We start from the raw sequence: 18,183 nt of genomic DNA, 5'->3' as shown, positions 1-18,183 counted from the left end.
GGGATATGACGCTCGACTCATCGATCGACAGTTCCGACGGGCCACAGCAAAAAATCGCATAGACCTCCTCAGGAGACTAACACGGGACGCAACCAACAGAGTACCCTTTGTCGTCCAGTACTTCCCCGGAGCGGAGAAACTACGCCATGTTCTCCGCAGCCTTCAACATGTCATCAATGAGGACAAACACCTCGCTATGGCCATCCCCACACCTCCACTACTCGCCTTTAAACAGCCACCCAACCTCAAACAGACCATCGTTCGCAGCAAACTACCTAGCTTTCAAGAGAACAGCGTCCACGACGCCACACAACCCTGCCACGGTAACCTCTGCAAGACATGCCAGATCATCGACACAGATACCACCATCACACGAGATGACACCACCCACCAGGTGCATGGTTCATACTCCTGTGACTCAGCCAACGTTGTCTACCTCATACGTTGCAGGAAAGGATGCCCCAGAGCATGGTACATTGGCGAGACCATGCAGACGCTGCGACAACGGATGAACGGACACCGCGCAACAATCGCCAAACAGGAGGGTTCCCTCCCAGTCGGGGAACACTTCAGCAGTCATGGACATTCATCCACCGACCTTCGGGTAAGCGTACTCCAAGGCGGCCTTCGAGACACACGACAACGCAAAATTGTCGAGCAGAAATTGATAGCCAAGTTCCGCACCCATGAGGACGGCCTCAACCGGGATCTTGGGTTCATGTCACGCTACACGTTACCCCACCAGCGAACAAATGTTATCTGTTTTTAATATAATGGGTCATTTGCTGGCTCTCTCTGCCTTCCGGATGTTTCTGCCTCTCTCTGTGTTTTTTTTTCTCTGTTTTTTTTCCCTGTTTGTTTTTTTGTTGAATGTGTATTCGGAGGTTCTGCAGGTAACACCTCTCTGTCTGAACACGGTGATTGCCTTGGCAACGGGCAGTTGCAGGGGCAGTCTGTAAACACCATGTTTTATTGTTCAATATGTATAAATGCGTAGGCTTCAAGGAGATCTTGAAACATTTGCCTGAGGAAGGAGAAAATCTCCGAAAGCTTGTGAATTTAAAATAAAATTGCTGGACTATAACTTGGTGTTGTAAAATTGTTTACAATTGTCAACCCCAGTCCATCACCGGCATCTCCACATCTTGATTTCTTTACTTAGCCACGGGTGGCTGTCATTTCTTTTACACCCTTTTTTCCTCAGTGGAATATATTTATTTTGAAAGTTGTAAAATAACTCCCTAAATGAACACCACTGCTCATGTACCGTCTTACCCTTTAATCTATTTTCCCAGTCCACTTTAATCAATTCCGCTCTCATACCATCATAGTCTCCTTTATTCAAGCTCAGTACGCTTGTTTGAGAATCAACCTTCTCACCCTCTAATTGGATATGGAATTCAACCATGTTGTGGTCGCTCGTTCCAAGGGGATCCTTAACTAGGACATTATTAATTAATCCTGACTCATTACACAGGACCAGGTCCAAGGTTGCCTGCCCCCTTGTAGGATCAGTTACATACTGCTCAAGAAATCCATCCCTGATGCACTCAATGAACTCGTCCTCAAGGCTGCTCTGCCCAATTTGATTTGTCCAGTTAATATAATTAAAATCCCCCATAATTATGGCTGTTCCCTTATTACATGCCCCGACTATCTCCTGATTAATACTTCTTCCAGCAGAGTTGCAACTATTAGGAGGCCTATATACTACGCCCACTAATGTTTTTTTTCCCTTATTATTCCTTATCTCCACCCAAACTGTTTCATTATCTTGATGCTTTGTCCCAATATCATTTCTCTGTATTACAGTGATTCCTTCCTTTATTAACATAGCCACCCCACCTCCCCTTCCTTCCTGCCTGTCCTTCCTGATTGTTAAATACCCTGGCATATTTAATTCCCAGTCGTTGTCACCCTGCAGCCATGTTTCTGTAATGGCCACAAGATCATACCCATACGTAGTTATTTGTGCCGTTAACTCGTCCATTTTATTACGAATGCTACGTGCATTCAGATAAAGAACTTTCAAATCTGTTTTGTGACGCTTAGTTCCTGCTTTTTCCTTTTTTAACACTTTACCTATTACTCCATACCTTCTGTCCCTTCCTGTTACGCTTTCCTCTCTCTCCCTGCTCAGGTTCCCAACCCCCTGCCACTTTAGTTTAAACCCTCCCCAACAGCACTAGCAAACACTAGAGATGAGGGGAGAGAGAATGGAGAAAGATAGAGGGAGGAGAGGGAGAGGAGGGAGGGAAAAGAGAGACGAGGTGAGAGAGAAGGGATTCTTGGTTTGATTTTTATTCTTGTATGTATCGATATTTGGATTGGTTTTGTGTATGATTATATATATCTATCATTGTTCCTTATATGGGTACACAGATGAACATATACAATACCAGCCCTTAATATATAGTTACTGGCCTCACTATCCCAGGAGAGGAAGCAGAAAAATATCAGCCATGATTCTTGTTCTGATTGCTGTCCAGTGACCACTGCGAAATAAATTAGGTGCGAGTTAGGATACGGGCCCAGAGTTTTGGATGAGCTGAAGTTTCCAGAGGGTGGAAGATGGGAGGCCCTCCGGGGGAGCATTGGAATAGTCGAGTCTGGAGGTGGCAAAAGCATAGATGAGGGTTACAGCAGCAGGTGAGCTGAGGTGGCCAGAGATTGAAAGTTACATTTGATACATTCCCAGGCGGTCCCCTACACCCAGTGTGGACCCTGGGCTATGAGGCACTATCGACCTCTTGCCTTGGACTTGTTTTGCCATGAGGTCCCTGGTCTGACTCCGGGGTGATTTGGTGATTTGTGTCGCTGTGCCGGTGTTGCTTGTTATTTGCTTTCTGTCCTACCTCATTGTCCTGGAACTGGCTGAGTGCCCACACAGCGCCCAGGTGCCAGCACGAACGCCCTCTGTCAGGTAAACTCTCGATGATGTACTCCACAGTGACCATCCCTTTCTCCGTGGGTGGGGGGCGTCGCATTGTGGGAGGAGCGTTCGGGATCCACGAGCACCAATCGTACTTCAGTTAAAGAACAAACACATTCACAATAAAGAATTCACAAAAACTCAATTCCGATCCCTTTCTCCTTTTTAGTTTTCACCTCTTCTCTCCGGTGATGGGCGAGGTGATTCAGTCAATCCAGGAAGCTCCACTGATTTCTTAGTCACGGTAATTCCCCACACTCCCTCATTCCTGATTTACTGTCTCTCCCTTTTAAATGCCCCAATTGATTTTGCTTCAATGGATTTTAACCCTAACTGCCCGGCAGAGACCGGTGGGTAAGGAGTGTTCCAATCTACCAGGCAACGTATCCACCGATATCCCGCCTTTGCTGATCGTTACTGGCACTTACTGACACGGGTGCGTCATTGGCAAGTTAATTTCAATATAGATTAGTGTGAGGCGGTACATTTTGGTGGGAAGAATAAGGAGGCCACATACTGCTTGGATAATAAGAGTCAAAGAGGTAGAGCAGCAAAGGGATCTGGGGGTACAGATACACAAATCACTAGAAGTAGCGACACAGGTTAATACGGCCATAAAAAAGGCACTGGGGTTCATTTCATAGAATTGACAAGCAGAGAAGTTATATTAAACTTGTATAGAACCTTGGTTAGACTACACTTGGAGTACTGTGAACAGTTCTGGTCTCCAAATTACAAAAAGGATATAGAGGCACTGGAGAAGGTGCAAAAAAGATTTACTAGGATGATAGGTATAACCCCTCAGTTCTGCTATCAGGAAAGATTTCTCTAGAAAAGAAAAGATTGAGGGGGTGACCTGATAGAGGTCTTTAGGTTTATGAAAGGGTTCGATCGGGTAGATGTAGAGAAGATGTTTCCACCTGCGTGGGGAGACCAGAATTAGGGGCCATAAATATAAAATAGTCACGAATAAATCCAATAGGGAATTGCTTTACCCAGAGAGTCATTTCAACATTGATTTCAATAACTTAAGATCATAACCACTGCTCCCATTTTTTTGGACAGCAGGTGTCGGTAATGGTTCTGCTGTTGCCATTTACAATTTCTCGAGGCCCATCTCTTGTTTCTTTACTTGTCCCATTACCACCCTCCCTGCCTTGCGCCATCACTGTCGTCGTCATCTAATCACCCCTGCCCTCCACCATATCTCAGACCTTCCCTTTTGTTCTTTCCTCCCCTCCCTTCCTTTCCCCGGCTCTGTTCTTCCTTCAAAACTGGTAAATCATAACTACTTCCAGTTCTGACGAAAGGTCATCGACCTGAAATGTTAACCAGCATTTTCCGATCTTACCCAGAGAGTGGTTAGAATGTGGAACTCGTTACCACAAGGAGTAGTTGAGACGATTAGCATAGATACATTTAAGGGGAAGCTCGATAAACACATGAGGCAGGAAGGTATAGAAGGGTTTGCTGATAAGGTTAGATGAGGGAGGGAGGGAGGAGGCTCATGAGGAGCATAAACACCGATAGAGACCAGTTGGGCCGAATGGCCTGTTTTTGTGCTGTACATTCCATGTAATTCTGGACAGGCCATCAGTTGCGTCCCACCCATTCCGGGGAGGAGGTGGACTGGCTTTGTGTTGTTGAGGCCAATGGTTAAACCACCGTGACCATACACTGCCCCGGGCGGGCGGGAAACTAATTGACTGACTGCCGAGGTTTCCCAATGGAATCCCGCTGGAACTGACCTCCCGGTAATTCCTGGATGAGTCCGTTCCACATCCTCTCAACCCTCCGCCTCGAAAATAAACCTGCAAATACTGGAAATTTGAAGGACCCTCACTGACCAGATACTGACCAACCTGGTGTGTGCTTCCAGAAGTTTCCGTTTCCGTTCTTTTCTGCGGACATTTTTCCGGGATTGGTTTTTAACGACTGAGCTTGAATTCTCTGTCCTCATGTTGTGGACTCCCCGACCAGAGAGAAGAGTCGATCCCCCATCTACCCTGCCAGTCCCCTTCATTGTTTCAGCCCTGGCCCCTCCCTCATTAACCCAATCCCATTGAAACTCAGTCCCTTCATCCTGGAGAATTGACACTGGATTTTCTCCAAAATCAGTGTGTCTGAGCCAAGGTGAGGCTCCAAACTCAACACACCGGGGGGGGGAAACTCAACTTGGGCAAGAACACAAAATGATCACGAGCAAATCACCAGCCCATTTAAATACGGGAGGAGTGGAGATCGGGCGGGGTGCGGGTCGGGTCGGGTGCGGGTCGGGCCGCAAGTCGGGCGGGCCGCAAGTCGGGCCGGGCGTAGATCGGGCCGGGTGTTAGATCGGGCGGGGCGTAGATCGGGCGGGGCGTAGATCGGGCGGGGCGTAAATCGGGCGGGGCGTAAATCGGGCGGGGTGTAAATCGGGCGGGGTGTAAATCGGGCGGGGTGTAAATCGGGCGGGGTGTAAATCGGGCGGGGTGTAAATCGGGCGGGGTGTAATTCGGGCGGGGTGTAATTCGGGCGGGGTGTAATTCGGGCGGGGTGTAATTCGGGCGGGGTGTAAATCCACTAGCACCAGTTTCCTGGTACCGTCAAAGACCAATTTCATCCCCAACATTCCAGATGTTCCCTGCCCACTGCTGTGTCGATCGGCAGCAGCACTTCGCTGCCTTTATACTTTAAACCCAGTTCTTCAACATCACCTTCGGACATGTCCCCAACTCCACTCAATGCCTGTTTCTGCTCTGATTTAGAGACACTATCTAATGCAGGTTGTGGTGCTTTACTGGCCTGTATGTTTCTCTGTCACACATTGGGAGTACATGGACCAGAGAGATCCCAACAGACTGAACACAACTAGACATAGCACAACCAGGAAATATATTCAATACCTGTCCAAAGTTGACTGCAGCATGTTGACCGGAGGTGGTGAACATCACCATGGTCAGATACTCTATCAGCTTCTGAATTGTCTTGATTGTTTTGGGGAATCCTGTAATTAGGAAAGATGATCAATATTTAAGTACATGAACTTTAAAGATACTGAGATCATAGAATTGTAGAATGGTTACAGCGCGGAAGGAGGCCATTCGGCCCGTCAAGTCCATGCCAGCTCTATGCAAGTGCAGTCCAAATAGTCCCACTCCCCCACCCTATCCCTGCAAGTTTTTTCCTTTCAAGTACTTATCCAGTTCCCTTTTGAAGGCCATGATTGAATCTGTCTCCACCACCCCCTCGGGCAGTGCATTCCAGATCCTAACCACTCGCTGTGTAAAAAAGTTTTTCCTCATGTCACCTTTGGTTCTTTTGCCAATCAATCTATGTCCTTTGGTTCTTGATCCTTCCGCCAATGGGAAGAGTTTCTCTCTATCTACTCTGTCTGGACCAGTCATGATTTTGAACACCTCGATCAAATCTCCTCTCAACCTTCTCTGTTCTAAGGAGAACAATCCCAGCTTCTCCAGTTTATCCATGTAACTGAACTCCTTCATCCCTGGAATCATTTCTAGTAAATCTCTTCTGCACCCTCTCTAAGCCTTCATAACTGTCTGAAAGTCCGGTGCCCAGAATTGGACACAATACTCCAGTTGTGGCCGAACCAGTGTTTTATAAAGGTTCATCATGACTTCCTTGTTTTTGTACTCTATGCCTCTATTTATAAAGCCCAGGATCCCATGTGCATTTTTAACCACTTTCTCAACCTGCCCTGCCACCTTCAATGATTTGTGCACATATACCTCCAGATCTCTCTGTTCCTGAACCCCTTTTAAAATTATACCATTTAGTTTATATTGCCTCTCCTTGTTCTTTCAACCAAAATGTATCACTTCACACTTTACTGCATTAAATTTCATCTGCCACGTGTCCGCCCATTCCACCAGCCTGTCTATATCCTCTTGAAGTCTATCACTATCCTCCTCACTGTTCACTACACTTCCAAGTTTTGTGTCATCTGCAAATTTGGAAATTGTGCCCTGTACACCCAAGTCCAAGTCATTAATATAGATCAAGAAAAGCAGTGGTCCCAGCACTGACCCCTGGGGAACACCACTGTACACCTCCCTCCAGTCCGAAAAACAACCGTTCACCACTACTCTCTGTTTCCTGTCACTTAGCCAATTTGATATCCATGCTGCCACTGCCCCTTTTATTCCGTGGGCTTCAACTTTGCTGACAAGCCTATTAAGCGGCACTTTATCAAACGCCTTTTGAAAGTCCATATACATCACATCAACCACATTGCCCTCATCAACCCTCTCTGTTACTTCATTAAAAAATTTATCAGGTTACTTAATCATGATTTGCCTTTAACAAATCCATGCTGGCTTTCCTTAATTAATTCTCACTTGTCCAAGTGACTGTTAATTCTGTCCTAGATTATCATTTCTAAAAGTTTCCCCACCACTGAGGTTAAACTGACTGGCCTGTAGTTGCTGGGTTTATCCTTACACCCTTTTCTGAACAAGGGTGTAACATTTGTAATTCTCCAGTCCTCTGGCACCACCCCCATATCTAAGGATGTTTGGAAGATTATGGCCAGCACCTCCGCAATTTCCACCCTTACTTCCCTCAACAACCTAGGATGCATCCCATCCGGACCGGGTGATTTATCTACTTTAAGTACAGCCAGCCTTTCTAGTATCTCCTCTTTATCAATTTTTAGCCCATCCAGTTTCTCAACTAACTCCTCTTTTACTGAGACTCTGGCAGCATCTTCTTCCTTGGTAAAGACAAATGCAAAGTACTCATTTAGTGCCTCAGCCATCCCCTCTGCCTCCATGGTCCCTAATTGGTCCCACCCCTCTTCTTACTACCCGTTTACTATTTATATGCCTATAGAAGACTTTTGGATTCCCTTTTATGTTAGTTGCTGGTCTATTCTCATACTCCCTCTTTGCCCCTCTTATTTTCCTTTTCACTACTGCACTTTCGATATTCAGCCTGGTTCTCACTTGTATTATCGACCTGACATCTGTTATATGCCCCCTTTTTCTGCTTCATCTTACTCTCTATCTCTTTCGTCACCCAGGGAGCTCTGGCTTTAGTTGCCCTATCTTTCCCCCTGTGGGAATGTACCTAGACTGTACCCGAACCATCTCCTCTTGAAAGGCTTCCTATTGTTCGATTACAGTTTTGCCTGTCTATCTTTGATTCCAATTTACCCGGGCCAGATCTGTTCTCATCCCACTGAAATTGGCCCTCCTCCAATTGAGTATTTTTACTCTAGATTGCTCTTTGTCCTTCTCCATAACTAATCTAAACCGTATGATATTATGATCGCTGTTCCCTAAATGTTCCCCCACTGACACTTGCTCCACTTGACCCACCTCATTCCCCAGAACCAGATCCAGCAATGCCTCCTTCATCGTTGGGCTAGAAACATACTGGTCAAGAAAGTTCTCCTGAACACACTTCAAAAATTCCTCCCCCTCTTTGCCCTTTACACTATTACTATCCCAGTGTATATTAGGATAGTTGAAGTCCCCCATTATCACTACTCTATGGTTCTTGCACCTCTCTGTAATTTCCCTGCAAATTTGCTCCTCTATCTCCTTCCCACTAGTTGATGGCCTATAGAATACACCCAGTAGTGTAATGGCACCTCTATTGTTTCTTAACTCTTGGATCTTGGCCACACAATATTAGTGCTGGAACTGTGGATGCATTTTATAAAATGCCTTGGTCTATTGTAACAGGTTTACAGTCCGTTCCATCATTCCAAGGCTCTTGTTACACTGTCGGCAAGGGTTGAACAAAATAGTTGCACATAACAAGACTGATTGTACATGGAGTGTCGAGGGAAGTTGGTTGATATATCAAGCTTCATTCTTATCTCAAAACCCTGCAAGATTTTACTCAGTTTCTTCCTGTTATTCTTTATTATTTTGTGTGAATTTCGAGCAGAAGGTGAAAGATCTTAGTTCTAGGGGATAAAAGGCCAGTATCTGACCTATTGCACCATCTGATTCCAAAGGACAGTGTCTGACCCTCCGTCCCAGAGTGTGAGAGGACAGTGCCTGACCCACTGTCCCAGAGTGTGAGAGGACAGTGCCTGACCCACTGTCCCAGAGTGTGAGAGGACAGTGTCTGACCCACTGTCCCAGAGTGTGAGGGGACAGTGCCTGACCCACTGTCCCAGAGTGTGAAACGACAGTGTCTGACCCACTGTCCCAGAGTGTGAGAGGACAGTGTCTGACCCACTGTCCCAGAGTGTGAAAGGACAGTGTCTGACCCACTGTCCCAGAGTGTGAGAGGACAGTGTCTGACCCACTGTCCCAGAGTGTGAGAGGACAGTGCCTGACCCACTGTCCCAGAGTGTGAGAGGACAGTGGCTGACCCACTGTCCCAGAGTGTGAGGGGACAGTGTCTGACCCACTGTCCCGGAGTGTGAGGGGACAGTGCCTGACCCACTGTCCCAGAGTGTGAGAGGACAGTGCCTGACCCACTGTCCCGGAGTGTGAGAGGACAGTGCCTGACCCACTGTCCCAGAGTGTGAGGGGACAGTGTCTGACCCACTGTCCCAGAGTGTGAGAGGACAGTGGCTGACCCACTGTCCCAGAGTGTGAGGGGACAGTGCCTGACCCACTGTCCCAGAGTGTGAGAGGACAGTGGCTGACCCACTGTCCCAGAGTGTGAGAGGACAGTGTCTGACCCACTGTCCCAGAGTGTGAAAGGACAGTGTCTGACCCACTGTCCCAGAGTGTGAGAGGACAGTGCCTGACCCACTGTCCCAGAGTGTGAGGGGACAGTGTCTGACCCACTGTCCCAGAGTGTGAGAGGACAGTGTCTGACCCACTGTCCCAGAGTGTGAGAGGACAGTGTCTGACCCACTGTCCCGGAGTGTGAGGGGACAGTGCCTGACCCACTGTCCCAGAGTGTGAGAGGACAGTGTCTGACCCACTGTCCCGGAGTGTGAGGGGACAGTGCCTGACCCACTGTCCCAGAGTGTGAGAGGACAGTGTCTGACCCACTGTCCCGGAGTGTGAGGGGACAGTGTCTGACCCACTGTCCCAGAGTGTGAGAGGACAGTGCCTGACCCACTGTCCCAGAGTGTGAGAGGACAGTGCCTGACCCTCTGTCCCAGAGTGTGAGAGGACAGTGCCTGACCCACTGTCCCAGAGTGTGAGGGGACAGTGTCTGACCCACTGTCCCAGAGTGTGAGGGGACAGTGCCTGACCCACTGTCCCAGAGTGTGAGAGGACAGTGCCTGACCCACTGTCCCAGAGTGTGAGGGGACAGTGTCTGACCCACTGTCCCAGAGTGTGAGAGGACAGTGCCTGACCCACTGTCCCAGAGTGTGAGAGGACAGTGCCTGACCCACTGGCAGACTGCTATAGCTAAAAAGTATAGGGACCAGGTGATAGTAGACTCAGTACTTAATATGTCATATTACACTGGGGGAACAATGAATGTGAACCCAATCCTGAGTTACATTGTTAGGTCAGTCAGTATAATCAGGTGTGATACTTAAACTGTACAGTAGCTGGTGAGGCCGCACCTGGAGCACTGGGTTCAGTTTTGGTCGTGGAGACACAAAGGGAATAGTCCGGTCTGGAGATGGCACAAGGATGGGCCATGTGGCTGATCATTGGTATCAGAGGAAAGACTGGAGAAGACTGAGGCTCTTCAACCATGAAAGGATGTGACGGAGGGAGCCTTGTAGAAGTTTACAAGGTATTAAAGGGGATAGATACAAGGGGCAAAGCGGGGGAGGGGAAAGTTTAGGACCGATCTCAGGAGGACTTCTCCAAGGAGTGAGTGGTCAGCACTTCGAGTGGTTCTGGGAGGGGAGAGTGGAGCAGAAACCTTGGATTCATTGACCAGTCAGTTTGATCTGGACAGATGAGGTAGGACAGGCTGTGTTTATCTTGTGATCTTGTAACTGGATAATCGGAAACTTTGATGCATGGACTTAGAATCTGATAAATATGCAGATTGTTTAAAATCTGTTGCACCATTTTTTGATAACGGGTTTAATTCCTCACTGCATACCACTATCTGTACTGTCTCACCCTATCCTCTGCCAATCGCAGGCTTCTGATGAACTAGGCTGCAGCCACAGTAACCAACAGGAAGTTGTTGATGAATAGTCTGATGAATAAACTCAAACTGGAGGCAAACTGCAGGTCAGACTACTTGGGTACAGAGGGGATAATTTCAAAATTTGCAGACGACACAAAACTCGGAAATGTAGTAAACAATGAAGAGGATAGTAACAGACTTCAGGAGGACATAGACAGACTGGTGAAATGGGCAGACACATGGCAGATGAAATTTAACACAGAGAAGTGTGAAGTGATACATTTTGATAGGAAGAATGAGGAGAGACAATATAAACAAAATGGTACAATTTTAAAGGAGATGCAGGAACAGAGAGACCTGGGATTACACATACACAAATCTTTGAAAGTGGCAGGGCAGGTTGAGAAGGCTGTTAAAAAAGGATATGGGATCCTGGGCTTAATTAAAAGAGGCATAGAGTATAAAAGTAAGGAAGTTATGCTAAACCTTTATAAAACACTGGGCAGGCCGCAGCTGTAGTATTGTGTCCAGTTCTGGGCACCACACTTTAGGAAGGATGTCAAGGCCTTAGAGAGGGTGCAGAGGAGATTTACTAGAATGGTTCCAGGGATAAGGGACTTCAGTAATGTGGAGAGACTGGAGAAGCTGGGGTTGTTCTCCGTGGAACAGAGAAGGTTAAGGGGAGATTTGATAGAGGTGTTCAAAATCATGAAGGGTTTTGATGGAGTGAATAAGGAGAAACTGTTTCCAGAGGCAGAAGGGTCAGTAACCAGAGGTCACGGGTTTAAGGCGATCGGCAAAAGAACCAGAGGCGACATGAGGAAACATTTTTTTAAGCAGCGAGTTGTTATGATCTAGAATACACTGCCTGAAAGAGCAGTGGAAGCAGATTCAATAATAACTTTCAAAAGGGGAATTGGATAAATACTTGAAGGGAAAAAATTTACAGGGCAATGGGGAAATGAGCAGGGGAGTGGGATGAATTGGATAGCTCTTTCAAAGATCTGGCACAGGCACGATGGGCCGAATGGCCTCCTCCTGTGCTTTACCTACTGTGATACGAAGCTGCAGGCCCAATCCTCAGCCCTACACTGCACTAGGGAGGTGGAGCAGGGTGGCTGCCATCAGCACCCCACGTACTCTGGGGAGCACAGCGGCGTTGAGAGGCCGGGCGACCATGCCAGGCTGCTATGGTCACTCAGCGGGTAAGGAGCTGGTGCTGCTGGGCCCTGCCATGTGCTGCAGCGGGCACCTGTCTGTCGCAAGGGCGGGCAGCACACTGGCTGATGCAGCAGGGGAGATTTACTAGAATGGTACCAGGATTGAGGGACTTCAGTTATGTGGAGAGACTGGAGAAGCTGGGGTTGTTCTTAGAACAGAGAAGATTATGGGGAGATTTGACAGAGGTTTTGAAAATTATGAGAGGTTTTGATAGAGTAGATAGGGAGAAACCGTTTCCAGAGGCAGGAGGGTCACAGAGGACACAGATTTAAAATAATCGGCAAAAGAAACAGAGGGGAGATGAGGAGAATGTTTTTACGCAGTGAGTTGTTATGATCTGGAATGCGCTGCCTGAAAGGGCGGTGGAAGCAGATTCAATAGTAACTTTCAAAAGGGAATTGGATAAATATTTGAAGGGAAAAAATTTGCAGGGCTCTGGGTAATGGGAAGGCGGAGTGGGATTAATTGGATAGCTCTTTCAAAGGGCCGGCACAGGGATGACAGGCTAAATGGCCTCCTCCTGTGCTGTATGATTCTATCATTCTATGAGATCCCCTTGCTGGCCTGGAAAGAAATGGAGAGTCGTGGTGACATTGGCTGCTGCCAGTGCCCTTCCCATGGCTACAGGCTGGCTACAGGTGCCCTTGCCATAGCTACAGGCTGGCTACAGGCGCTTTCCAATGGGTACAGGCTGGCTACAGGCGCTTTCTCATGGGTAAAGGCTGGCTACAGGCGCCCTTCTCATGGGTACAGGCTGGCTACAGGCGCTGTCTCATGGGTACAGGCTGGCTACAGGCGCTTTCTCATGGGTACAGGCTGGCTACAGGCGCCCTTCTCACGGATACAGGGTGGCTACAGGCGCTTTCTCATGGGTAAAGGCTGGCTACAGGCGCTTTCTCATGGGTACAGGCTGGCTACAGGCGCTTTCTCATGGGTACAGGCTGGCTACAGGCGCCCTTCCAGCAGGTGGCACAGGCCTACCACCTGCTCCGTGGGTTGTCTGACAGTCAAGCAGCTTCTGCTCATGCCCAGGAGAATGCTTTAATAATTTGGGAGACGGAAGGGGAGTGGTTTATCAAGAGTTTGATGGGGGGTTGGGGGCTACAATTAGCCTCAGGACTAGGGAGGGGGACAAGCGATCAGCCACTCCAGGGATATCCAGGTCTCCCTGCTGGAATGTGCATCTGTGTACTCGATCTGGCTCGGCTGTGAGGCCTTCCACATTTGAATAGTCCCCGGATGTTCGGTGTACTGGTCAAGGGTGAGGTATGAGAGAGGGTGACGGTGCCTCGCACCTGTATCCCAGCTCAAGGCAACACCTTCAGGAGGAGAGGGGGGATTATTTTGAAGTAGCAGGAAGAACACACTGGGAACGGGGGCTGAGCCCTCTCATAGCGGCGGGACCCTGTGGTACAACATTATTAACGTCACTTTTGTAAGCAGAAAGTTACCTGAACTTTTATTGTCCTTCAGCCCATAGACGAACACGTCCTTGACGAAGGCCTGCAGCTCACTGTCACTCTGAACGGACTTATCTGTGTCGTAATATATGTTCACTACCTCTGTGACAAAGCTGTCAGGAAGAAATTAACATTGAGGCATAATCAGAACAAGAGATGTGAACATTTCATAAGCATTTCCTAACCTGGAGTTTACAGTGACTTGTTCTAATTTGGAACCTCCAGCGAGCTCCTTGCTGCCCCTCTGGGTACCAGCGCTGGCCCGTGAGGTGCTGAGTGGTGGAGACCAGAAAGGCCCATGTTAGAGAACCAAGAGGCAGTACCGGTGAGATAACTGCCTTATCCCTAAAGATGCTGTCAGGATGTCCCTGATTTCACTGCTCACTTCCTGTCCCTGATTTCACTGCTCACTTCCTGTCCCTGATTTCACTGCTCACTTCCTGTCCCTGATTTCACTGCTCACTTCCTGTCCCTGATTTCACTGCTCACTTCCTGTGCCTGATTTCACTGGTCACTTCCTGTCCCTGATTTCACTGGTCACTTCCTGTCCCTGATTTCACTGGTCACTTCCTGTCCCTGATTTCACTGCTCACTTCCTGTCCCTGATTTCACTGCTCACTTCCTGTGCCTGATTTCACTGGTCACTTCCTGTCCCTGATTTCACTGGTCACTTCCTGTCCCTGATTTCACTGCTCACTTCCTGTGCCTGATTTCACTGCTCACTTCCTGTGACTGATTTCACTGGTCACTTCCTGTGCCTGATTTCACTGGTCACTTCCTGTGACTGATTTCACTGGTCACTTCCTGTGCCTGATTTCACTGCTCACTTCCTGTGACTGATTTCACTGGTCACTTCCTGTGCCTGATTTCACTGGTCACTTCCTGTCCCTGATTTCACTGGTCACTTCCTGTGACTGATTTCACTGGTCACTTCCTGTCCCTGATTTCAGGAGCCACTTCCTTATCGTCCCTAATGAAGGAAATTCCAATGGGTTTGGGAATCAGCCCGTGGTTTAAGCTGTGGGAATTGATATAGGGAAGGTCGGCCATCTTTCATCACTTCAAACAAAAGCAGGACATGCCCGAGAGTCTCAGCAGGTCAGGCAGCAGCTGTGGAGAGGACACGAGTCCATGGACTATAAATTGGGCCGTGTATCGCCCGTTTTGTAGGCGCTACGAGCCCTCCTAAGGACCCAAAATGGCGGAATGCCCACACACGCTTCCAGCGTGATGTGCGCCGGACGCCATCTTGGTAAAGGCGTTTGCGCACGCCCAGGTAACGAATGCTGGCATCAATAAAGTAAGGAGAATATACATTGGAACAGTGTGCAACGCTGATTTAAAGGGACAGATACAATTTTGGAACTCAACAGACTGTCTTAACCACGCACAACCAAGCAGGCTGTAGACGGCCTGGAGGACCCCCACCAGCACTATTAAAAGGGATCATGCAGGTGTTGCAGGTTAGTTGCTGGATTATTGCGTCTGGCTGTTGATGCACTTGTAAATGTTTGTTGAAGCTTCCTATATTTGGAGAAAGTTGCAATATTATATAGAGAGAGGTCTGGCAGGTCCTGCATTACTGTTGGTGGCATTTACAACAGTGTGCTGAACAAGATTTCTGGCAACCATGGGTGGCCTGCTAGAACTCCCGCTGGGCATTGAACACGACTGGGAGCAGGCAGAGAGGCCACGCAGATCAGGTCAAGCTGCGAGGAGAGGGTAAGGGCACTGAGCAGGAGGCCATATCCAATGAGGGCCTTGAGGGGCCAATTCTCTTACCTCAACATGAGCGAAGATCAGTGCATCCGACGGCTGCGGTTCCCAAAAGAGGTCGTGACTGAGATTCGTCAACTGCTGCAACCACAACTGCGGCCTCAGAGCGGGGTAAGGACAGCATTGCCTGTGGCTGTCAAGGTAGCCGTGGCGCTGAACTTTTACGGCTCTGGATCCTTTCGGGCCGCTGCTGGCGATATGCGAGCAATGTCTCGCAGTTTGCAGTGCACTGCTGCATAAGGGAGGTCGCTGAGGCTCCGTACAAACTGCGCAACAGGTTCATCACGTTCCCTCTTGACTGAGAGAAGCAGAATGAGCGAGCACGAGAGTTTCCTTGCATTGCAGCAAACCCCATGGTGGAGGGTGCCATTGCTTGCACGCATATTGCCGTGCCTGCTCCACCTCTCAGCTCAGCCATCTTCATGAACACCCAGTACAACGTGGAGGTCAATGCCCGCTAACCTGGCAGCAGTCATGGCGCCTTCATTCCGCGGCAGTCCAATGTCCCACCTATCTTTCAACCAGCATGGGTAAGTCAAAGGCTGGCTACTGGGCGACAAGGGCTATCCCCTCGTGAGCTGGCTCGTGACTCCAGTCAGGAACGCTGGCACACATGCAGAGCAGGCCTACAGTGAGAGCCATGCGACCACACGAAACGTCATCAAGCACAACACAGGCCTCCTAAAGCAACACTTCCCCTGCCTGGACCGTTCTGGAGGAGCCCTGCAGTACTCAGCTGAGCAGGTGTCAAGATTCATCGTGGCATGTTGCATGCTGCACAACCTCGCCCTTATGAGAGGACAGCCCTTGCCACTGCCCATGCGGCGAGACCCCGAGCAACAGGCCGAGGAGGAGGAGGAAGAGGCGAATGAGGAAGTGGAGGAAGAGGCAGGTGCTCAGGCCCTGTCCGCCAAGGCTCTGCCTGCTCACCTTATTAATGAGCGATATCAGTAACCTCAACGACACTTCCCAACTCACCAACAGTCCCACACTCCTCACCCGTCCCCTCCCACAGGACCATCAAATCGTCCTCCTTATGACTACACATTGCTTCCTCCCGCAGCTCATCACAGAAATAAGAACCACCACCAACTGCAACTTCAAATACAAATTTATAAACTTACACATGTATACAACATCACACTATTCCCCCTTGTGTATTCCCTCAGTGCCTGTTGTCCATGTGCCTTTACCTATCCTAGTGCTCCTACGAGGTGCTTCCCCAGTGGCTGGAGCATGGGTGCTGGGAGGCTGCTGGCCTTCAATGGAGGAACGTGCAGATGGCCTTGAAAGACGACCTCGAGCAGCTCTGGGCCTGGAGGGCCCGGCTTCAGACTGCACCATCTCAGCACGGGCTGCAGCAGTCTGGCCTGGCTGGCCGATAGGCAGCAAGAGCACTGGCGGAGTGGCAGGGGTGGGAGCAGGAATGCTGCCGTCCTGAGAGAGAACAACAAGTCCGACTGCCATGGCGCCACTGCCACTCTCCCAGGGCGGCGCCTCAGCAATCCTGGTGATCAGCTGGAGAACGGATTGCTGGAGTGCTGTGATGCCCTGGAAGCCCCGTTCCACAGTGATATCCCGACCCACGATAGCAGCAGTCTGAGCTTCCAAGGCAGCAGTCAGACCTTTGATGGCATCTGTTTGTGCTGCAATGGAAGCTGTGACGTTGGTCATCAGACGCTGCATCATGGTGAGTTCCACAGGTGTGCTGATGGAGGTGACCACCCGTTCCACATGGGAAAGGATGGGCTCCAAGCTCTGCGCAAAGTTTGAGCTGGACTCCTCCATGCCCCTTCTCATTGTGCACAGGCTTTCTGGCAGGCTTTCCAGTGCCACAAGCATTTGGTGGTGTACGCCCATCAGCCGTCTTCTGCAGCCCGGCCCTTCGAAGTCCTCATCTGACTCCTCGGCAGCAGAACCATTGTGCGACCTCGCCCTCCGGCGAGCTGGCACTTGTGGTGTCCGCTCCCCCCGCCCCGGCTCCTGTGCACTTGTGCTCGGTGATGTGCAGTTTCAGTATCCGAGCTGGTGGCTGCGAGTGTCAGATCGAGTGACGGGATGGCTTCGTTCTTGGTGTCCTCCTCTTCGGACGGTGCTGGCTCCAGTTGTTGGGTATCTGTAACGACAAAGGGAGACGGGTTGAGTTGTGGAGTGGGTAGAGGAGAAAGTAAGATGTGCGTGCTGACACCACCTGCAGCACGTGAGTCAGAAAATATTGTGGGATGAGGGAGATGTGGGAAACAAGAAGAAGGATTAGGTATACAGGCACCCTCATCGTTGGGACCTCCAGCGCCGCCAGTGGCCATGGCTGCAGCGACGGCCAGCCCAATGATCCCCAGCACGGTCTCCTCCAGCACGTGCCTGTCCTCTGTTCTTTCCTGCTGCCGGCTGTTATGCGCCACCTTCTCCTTCAAGGCAGAGGGAAGTGTGTCGGTGAGTGTCCTGCAATGTGTTTGGGTGATGTACCTGTCATGGTTGAATAGTTGCCAGTGTGTGTGACCTGTGAGTTGTGGGTGTGTGGATTGCAAGAGTGCTACTCCGTGAGGGTGAGATGCAGCATCCGAAGTGCAGCGTTGCGTTCGGATGGTTCGTGTTTGTTGGTGGGTGGGTGACGGGCGTGTCAGCGTGGAGCAGTGGTGCAGTTGGTAGGATGTGCCACTTGACACTTGCATTCACTCACCTTGACTACTCATGTCAAATCATTGAACTTTTTCCTGCACCGTATCCACGTGCGTGGTGCAATGCTCCTGGCACTCACCTCCAGCCTCCGCAGTTGGT

General features: G+C 49.5%; 1 protein-coding gene across 1 annotated transcript in view; it reads right to left on the bottom strand.

Moving 5' to 3' along the window:
• Positions 1-2,729: 2,729 nt before the first annotated feature.
• The window catches only part of LOC137303937 (polyunsaturated fatty acid 5-lipoxygenase-like), a 72,022-nt gene continuing 56,568 nt past the window's right edge, over positions 2,730-18,183 (bottom strand). Inside the window, exons 11-13 of the mRNA XM_067972344.1 lie at positions 13,621-13,742; positions 5,818-5,918; positions 2,730-3,026 (exon numbers count right to left, since the gene is read on the bottom strand). Coding sequence (XP_067828445.1) covers positions 2,730-3,026; positions 5,818-5,918; positions 13,621-13,742 — 520 coding nt within the window. The remainder of the gene's footprint in view (positions 3,027-5,817; positions 5,919-13,620; positions 13,743-18,183) is intronic.

This window comes from Heptranchias perlo, chromosome 36, assembly GCF_035084215.1.
Source record: "Heptranchias perlo isolate sHepPer1 chromosome 36, sHepPer1.hap1, whole genome shotgun sequence".
Lineage (NCBI taxonomy): Eukaryota > Metazoa > Chordata > Chondrichthyes > Hexanchiformes > Hexanchidae > Heptranchias > Heptranchias perlo.
The sequence above is the reverse complement of the archived record's forward strand: the minus strand, read 5'-3'. Positions and strand labels throughout refer to the sequence as shown.